General features: G+C 34.1%; 2 protein-coding genes across 3 annotated transcripts; both read left to right on the top strand.

Annotated features, from left to right (window-relative positions):
- Positions 1-351: 351 nt before the first annotated feature.
- LOC141711315 (pyrophosphate--fructose 6-phosphate 1-phosphotransferase subunit beta-like) lies at positions 352-4,958 on the top strand. Of its 2 annotated transcripts, none has more exons than XR_012571308.1 (16): positions 352-710; positions 919-1,077; positions 1,201-1,322; positions 1,592-1,645; positions 1,792-1,898; positions 1,986-2,091; positions 2,234-2,297; positions 2,423-2,511; positions 2,654-2,785; positions 2,896-3,066; positions 3,163-3,278; positions 3,374-3,485; positions 3,667-3,751; positions 3,909-4,006; positions 4,264-4,308; positions 4,462-4,530. XR_012571308.1 is itself a non-coding variant. In XM_074513693.1 (16 exons), the coding sequence occupies exons 1-16, from the start codon at positions 500-502 to the stop codon at positions 4,698-4,700; spliced, it is 1,719 nt and encodes a 572-aa protein (XP_074369794.1). In that variant the 5' UTR covers positions 363-499; the 3' UTR covers positions 4,701-4,958. The 2 variants fall into 2 exon arrangements, 1 of the variants encoding a protein (XP_074369794.1); XM_074513693.1 differs by lacking the exon at positions 3,909-4,006 and adding an exon at positions 4,624-4,958 and having other exon boundaries at positions 363-710.
- A 145-nt stretch (positions 4,959-5,103) lies between these two features.
- On the top strand, positions 5,104-6,526 carry LOC141711316 (glycine-rich RNA-binding protein 4, mitochondrial). Its single transcript, XM_074513694.1, has 4 exons — positions 5,104-5,321; positions 5,474-5,542; positions 6,050-6,156; positions 6,252-6,526. The coding sequence occupies exons 1-4, from the start codon at positions 5,180-5,182 to the stop codon at positions 6,363-6,365; spliced, it is 432 nt and encodes a 143-aa protein (XP_074369795.1). The 5' UTR covers positions 5,104-5,179; the 3' UTR covers positions 6,366-6,526.
- The last annotated feature ends 1,462 nt before the right edge of the window (positions 6,527-7,988 follow it).

Raw genomic sequence — 7,988 nt, 5'->3', positions numbered from 1 at the left:
TATTCTAGAATCAACTACTTTTTTGACTAATTAAACTTATATGTTTTATTGTTCAGTATTTGTTCTAACAAAATTTTCAAGAATAAGCGAGAATCGAATTCAGAAATTGGGACGACAAAAGACGGGTTTATATGCCTTATCTTTCAGCATATGTTCTAACAACTTTTGAGGATGCACGATAATCGAATTCAGAAACTGGGACGACAAGAGACAGATGCTTAACTAATTGAGTTATCTCGTTAAGTTCTAGAATAATCTACTTAAGCAATAGAAAATTGACAAACTATGTTCTAGATTATTATTACTCTGCCCTAGTGCAAAACCTGTATAGAAATTGTTTTCAGAAAGTGCCCGCCAGTTGCGTGAATCAAAATTACAATACTACCCTCACAACTTAACGAACTCTCCTTGTTAAAAGCACTTTGATCCAACGATCAAATGTTCAGTCACATTTTTTACATTTTCATAGTTAACTGCAGCTCGCGTTTTTCTCAAGCTGATGACTTCAAATGGAAATGTTTATGCAGCCGTCACTGCTGGAAAATTATTTACCGGAGCTACCGCGACCACGCCTTTGTCGTGGCGAGACGTCTCGGGTTTTACAGAAGTACAAAGTAGTCGACTCAAGTTATCACTTCCACTACCTTCCGTACTCAAAAATCATTTCATACTTGTCGATGGTCCGCCTAGCTCTGCTGTCGGAAATCCAGGTTTAAAAAAATTGTTTATATTTATACATGCTCGAACCTTATGAATACGATAAATTTAAATTTTCGTGCAAAACAAATTGTTATCACCTGAGCGCGAGACTAGTTGTAAATTTAATATGCATATTTAATATTAAGGTTTTAAATGCATTAAAAAAATTAAGATCATAACCTAATAATTTTGATTATTATGTAATTTATAATATTGCAGATGAAATTAGAAAGCTATTTCCAAATTTGTTTGGACAATCATCAGTAATGCTTTTACCTGGAGGAGGTTCAATCGGAGATAATAGGAGCTTGAGGGTTGGTGTTGTTCTTTCCGGAGGACAGGCACCGGGAGGGCATAACGTGATTTCTGGAATTTTCGGTGATTTTAATGCTTTGAACTTTGCTGCTGCTGCTGCTTTTTTTTTCGTGTTTTATGCAGTGAAATGTTCTAGGGTATGGTCTAATTATCATTTTTTGTAATTTTGGTTTTTGTTGTTATAAGATTATTTACAGGAACGAGCCAAGGGTAGCAAAATGTACGGTTTTAGGGGTGGACCGGCTGGAATAATGAAGTTTAAATATGTCGAACTGACTTCAGATGTTATTAATATGTACAGAAATCAGGTGAAATTGTGTGAATTGTTTATTGCGATTTCATACATAACTGCATCATGAATTCAGTTGTCAAGTTGTGATTCCTCTTGTTCTTAATTATTCTGAGGACAATTTATTAAAAAATATAACCAAGTATGTCATGGAAGTATTTACTGAACTGTGTAGTTGTGTGTTTTGAATTGAAAAGAAAGCATTGTTAACAGTGAGGCCATCATTCAATTATAGTGCTCCTTAGGTAAGTGATGTTTGTAAGTGATCATTGCTGCATTTGTTGGCAGGGCGGCTTTGATATGATCTGCAGTGGCAGGGATAAGATCGAAACTCCTGAACAGGTTCTACTTTTTACATTTTTGAGGACTTTTGTGTTTTCATATGACTTAATATATATTTTACTATCCTGCCAAGTGCCAAAGTATCGTGTTAATTTCAATTTTAGATTCTGATTTAGCAACTAAGATTATACATTATTGTGTTTTAGCTTAAGCAAGCTGCAGACACAGTTCAAAAGCTTGATCTGGATGGGCTTGTAGTTATAGGCGGGGATGATTCGAATACAAATGCTTGCATTCTTGCTGAATATTTTAGGTAAACAACGTGTATGAATTATGTTCTTTATCTCAAATAATCTAGGTGTTGGGCTGATAACTGATTTCTCTCTAACCAATTGACAAGGGGTCAAAATCTTAAAACTCGGGTCATCGGGTGTCCTAAGACAATTGACGGTGACTTAAAGTGCAAAGAAGTTCCAATAAGTTTTGGATTTGATACTGCAACCAAGGTAATTACTTTCTTTAAGACAGGTCTATGTCACTGATATTGGTTCTGATCGTGTCCGATACCAGTAGTCAGTAGAAGGACTTCATATATCTCAAAGTAACTGTTGTATTAATTCGAAACACTAATTTCCTCTGCCCATGTAGATATTTTCAGAATTGATTGGAAACATAATGTCAGATGCTCGCTCGACTGGAAAATACTATCATTGTAAGCACACCTGTGTTTTGTGTATTTGGTTTTAAAATATAGGTTATGGTTTCCAACTTCTAATTATTATAGAAGCTTCATGTTTCTATGCCTCACATTCATTAAACTGTAGTCTCTTCTGGCAGTTGTAAGACTTATGGGACGTGCAGCTTCTCATATTACATTGGAATGTGCATTGCAGACTCATCCAAATATTACCATTATTGGAGAAGAGGTACAATATTTATCGAAATGTAAATTTATGTATTTTTCAAGAGTCATTAGTAAAATTCCAGTTTTCTTCAACATATATTGCCAACTAAATTGTTTGCAACAGTAATATCCATTGATTACTAATACTGTTTTATCGGTTGCAGGTTGCTGCTCAGAATCTTACATTGAAAAATGTCACGGGTTATATAACAGACATAATCTGCAAACGTGCTAAACTTGGTTATAATTATGGTGTCATACTTATACCAGAAGGTCTCATTGATTTCATTCCGGAGGTTTAAAAATTCACTCATCCACTCATTGCATGATCTGTTACAGTGGTCTTTGAACTAGGTATTGGTTGGATGTGAAAAAGTTAATTCTTGTCCAAATTTCTACTTTGCAGGTTCAACAACTTATCTCAGAGCTTAATGAAATTTTAGCCCGTGATGCCGTGGATAAAGAAGGTGTTTGGAAAAAGAAGCTTAGAAGCCAATCTTGCCAGCTATTCGAAATTTTACCTCAAGACATTCAGGACCAACTACTGCTTGAGAGAGATCCTCATGGAAATGTACAGGTATAAGCCTGAATTTATGTTGAATAACTTGTGTTTGATCATTGGCGATAATCTAACTTTTATCATCTCCATACCAAATGTACTTTCATTATATAGGTTTCTAAGATTGAAACAGAAAAGATGCTCATCCAAATGATAGAAACTGAACTGGAGAAGAGGAGGAAAAAAGGTTTATACAAAAACAATTTTAAAGGACAACCTCACTTTTTTGGGTAATTAATATGTCTTCTAGTTGGCTGACTGAAATTTTGTATATATTTATGGCCCTCCTTTTGTCACATTAATTCTTTGTGACTTTCGGTTGCAGCTATGAGGGTAGATGTGGGTTGCCTTCCAATTTTGATTCTAACTACTGTTATGCATTGGGTTATGGTGCTGCAGCGCTGATTCAGTTTGGAAAGACTGGATTGATTTCCTCGGTAGCTATTTTTACTCTCTATACATATAGTCTAATGAAACTGATTCTCCTTCATCACTATCGATGTGATTGAGTTTACTAGTGCTGTTGCAATAAGTATGTTGTCACAGAACTTTAAATATAGGCGATTCTTTAGTCTCATGCTCTAATGTGACTTCCTGATGCATGAAATGTACTTTTAGGTTAGCAATTTGGGCGCTCCAGTGGAGAACTGGACTGTAGGTGGGACAGCATTGACATCTCTTATGGATGTGGAAAGGAGACACGGTATTAACCTTTTCTTTCTTGCAGTCGCAACCCTGATGCAGCATCTTGCTATCCAGAAATATTTTTCTATCCATTTATGCAACGATTCCACTCTTGAGACTTTGAGATAATTTGAATATAACTTGAAACTGATATTTATCTTCAAATACAATGCTAGACACTGCTGTTACATCTTCGCTTGTAAACTCATAACTTGATGGACTTGGCGATAAAAAGAAATTGTTACTTGAAGGGCGACTAATAATGTTTTCCTAGGTGCGGTCATCAGTATACTGAACTTGAAGCTTTTTGACATTTGTTATACTCAAAATGCTACAATCATGTGATAAATCTTAAGCTGCAATACCAAGAAAAGTCTATTGTCGACGATTCCTTTAGAATGTTTCCAGATGTAAAATGAAACGAATAGTGGTAGACTTGAGCAGTAGAACATTCCAAATTAAACATACACTCTTCTTTGTCAGACTCCTTTTTGTTTCTTATTCTTCAACAAGCTTATACTTTCTTTGCAGGAAAGTTCAAGCCTGTGATTAAGAAGGCAATGGTAGAACTTGAAGGTACACTACAACAAGTTCATGTTTTAATCTATGAAATGTAGTTGCAGAATGATTTCAAGCTAGGTTACGTGAACTAACACACACACACACGTATGCGCTTTTCTTCTCAATGGACAAATTAAAACCTCAGATTCACTGTCCATGTCATACCAGGAGCTCCTTTCAAGAAATTTGCATCTATGCGGGATGAATGGGCTCTAAAGAACAGATATATTAGTCCAGGTATCTTCTGAAATGACCAATTTTTTACTTACACACAAATATAGCAGCCGCAGGATTATCAACTTCTTTTAACTACTTTTACAATGCTGACAGGTCCTATTCAGTTTGTCGGTCCAACATCAAATATTCAAACCCAAACACTAACACTGGAGCTTGGAGCTCAGGCCTAATAATCGCTTTAAATGTGAATCGCAATTTGTTTGAAATAATGCGGATCAAGGACAAGGAGCAACCAATTACTACAACTGCAAAAGGATTCGATCGTGTCGATCGGATCCCATCCCCTTTGTAATATCTAGAACAACTTGAGAAATAATGAGAGTGGTGCTGAGATCCCCTCCCTTGTACATAGATTACTAGAAGTATTTTTACAGCTCTTGTAGCATTTTTTGTTCATATTCAGAAAATCTAGTAAGCTTATGATCTTAGCAAGTTCGAAAATTTTATTATATAACATCTCTTCTTTTAACTTTTGATTAGATACTTATCAAAATAATATTAAAATTAAACTTGTCAAATTAAAAGTCTGTTAAAACTTAAAAAGGTATTTTGTTTTTAAACTTAAAACTCAGTGGCTTTGAGTTCTGTCAGAAATATACATTAGAATTACAGACAGAGCTTCAGTTCTGAAACAAGAATACATTTAGACATGAAAAACACACTTATGTTACTGGGTAAAAGAATGGGAGTAATTGCAGCAGTTCAAAATAAACCTCATTATTCATATTCAACTAGCTTCTGCCAATCTTTTTCATCTTCTTCTCCACCCACCAACAAGCTTTTCGTTGCTGGTCTCTCTCTCTCTCTCTCTCTCTCTCTCTCTCTCTCTCTCTCTCTCTCTCTCTCTCTCTTTCTCTCTCCCTCCCTCCCTCTCTCTCTCTCTCTCTCTCTCTCTCTCTCTCTCTCTCTTACCTGTAATCATATCTATTGTTCTATTTTTTAGGTTTATCGTGGTCTGTGGATGAAAAAACACTGAAAGATGCCTTCTCTTCTTTTGGCGAGATCACGGAAGGTATGCAAGTACATATGTATGTGTCGATTTTTTCGTCTTTCTTGGTTTATTTTGGGTCTCCACGTGTTTGACAAAATGTGTGACCCATTATAAATAAATTAGTCATTTTCAGTTTGATGTTACAATGGCATTTTTTTTAACTGAATCAATGCAAATGGTACCCAATTTTCAAAGATTTTACAATTATTTCAAAAATGCAATGTAGGAAAATTCTACTGATCGTGTAAAACACGATAATCTTGGTATATGTGATCATAGGCTTTTTCTTTTGGTTTTTTAAGTTGGTAGTTTACATAATTGTTTTAAAGTAGAATGCAGTGGAGTGAGTTTTCAAATCTATGACCTTGTTATGGAGGGAAGGGGGGGTTGGGAAGACGCTTCGCCACTAGGCTATTTCTAAATACCCCGTGTTTGCTTTCCTGAGTCATAGTTAAAGGATTATGTGCTAGTTCTCATTTTCTTAAGCATTTATTTTATCGGTGTGTATTGTGTTTATGAGCTGTGTAGTGAGAATCATGTATGATAAAGATACCGGAAGGTCAAGAGGTTTTGGTTTTGTATATTTCTCAAAAGGAGATGATGCTGCATCTGCAAAAGATGCAATGGATGGAAAGGTTAGTGAGGAGCCAATTGTAGCTTGCACTTGTGGTTGTGTGATAGGCTATTCCAATTGTTACATTATATATTTAACAGAGATGGTTTCTTGCAGGCATATTTAGGACGACCGCTGAGGATTAGCTATGCACTTGAAAAGGTTCGCGGTGGACCTGTGGTAGTACCTCGCCTTGCTAACAGTGGAATTGCTAATGCTAGGAAGAATTGATTGGGGATTTTAAGGTGTCCGGATTCGTGTTTGCACGATTATTTGTATTAGATTCATGTGTTCCTTACTATCGGATCAAAGTTATATTGGCATCATAAACACTTATTCAAGCTATGAAAAATATCAAACCTTTCGTGGTTTGGCTTATGGAACTTAGCTTACCTGATGGTTTTAACATATTCCAGCTTGAATTGTGTAGAGTATTTGTTTAGATGGGTAAGCATATGTGGCATTTCGGATGTCAATTACCGAAGCTTTTTTCGTGACTAGAGATGCACAAAAGGTCCACCGGGACAGAGATATCTGATTGCATATCGGAAGTTTATTGCACCGGCTGGAGTCTGGACAATCTCGTGATGTATTACTGTATTAGAAAACCTTTTCTGTTTATAAGACAAATTTGTTTGGCAAAAAAAATGATATTGGTAAAATTGTTAGTTAATAAATTTTTGGTTGAGTAATTAAAATTAACTCCATAATCAATATTGGCATTTAGAGTGACTGAGTCTGTTTGTGTATCAATGCAATTGATCGAAAAATGTTAGTATCTATAGTGACAAGTCTGATTGTATATAAATATAATTGATCGAAAATGTAATTTGATTTAAAGTAATTTAAGCTATAAAACCCAGTTACTCCCATTTTTGAGGATATGTTGTTCATTCTACTCTCTCTCTTTTTTGATAATTTATTCATTCTACTTTTCCTTTTCCTATTGCTAAGTTTATTCACAAAGCTGAATACAAAAATTTAAACTGTTTTTCGATACTATTTCTTCTTTTATGTAGGGATGACAGTCGGGTCAGTTATAACATAATTTATAAAAAAATTTGGATTTTTTTATCCCTATCCCCGAATATATCTGAAAATGAATATTCAAACCCTATCCAACAAATTTCAGATCAAGTTCAGGCATACTTGAAACCGATTCTTTTATAAATAAATGGATATGGACATATCTGAAATCTGAAACCCGTAATTCAAAAGAATGTATAATCTATACTATATTATAATAGACGAAACATTAAAAATTTGGTAGTCGGTCGGTCGGTACTTGCTGAAATTACTTAAATACCCTTACTAATTAAAATAATTACATTTACTTAATTACCCTTTATAATTAATATAATATTAAACTATTCAGTGTTAAACTCAACCTATAATTGGATGTTAACTAGGCACAGTTTTAAACGAACCATAACATATGTTGCATGCAACCGACGCAACACCCTCCTTCTTGATTAATATATAAAATAATTATCTTCTTAAACTAAATTATGCTATTTTTTTAATCTTTTCAATTAAAATTTTTCTTTTTTCAAACATATTATAGAAAAATTTTATTTAATAAAATAAACTAAAATATTATAATTACTAATAACTTCAATTTTAATTCTAATTTTTTGTCTACATATCATATCTTAAAATAAATAAAATATTAAAAATTTGATAGTCAGCCGGTACCCGCTGAAATTACTTAACTATCCTTACTTAATTATTTTATCATTAAAGGTTTCCCTTTCAAAGCCAAATCAAAATAGAAAACAAATACACATCAAGCTAATAAGAGACAACATTATATTCAAACTCAAAAGCTGATTTTTCGTGAAAAAAGAATTTTAT

The sequence above is a fragment of the Apium graveolens genome, chromosome 3 (assembly GCF_009905375.1).
Source record: "Apium graveolens cultivar Ventura chromosome 3, ASM990537v1, whole genome shotgun sequence".
Taxonomy (NCBI): domain Eukaryota; kingdom Viridiplantae; phylum Streptophyta; class Magnoliopsida; order Apiales; family Apiaceae; genus Apium; species Apium graveolens.
This window is presented reverse-complemented; position numbering and strand designations above follow the sequence as displayed.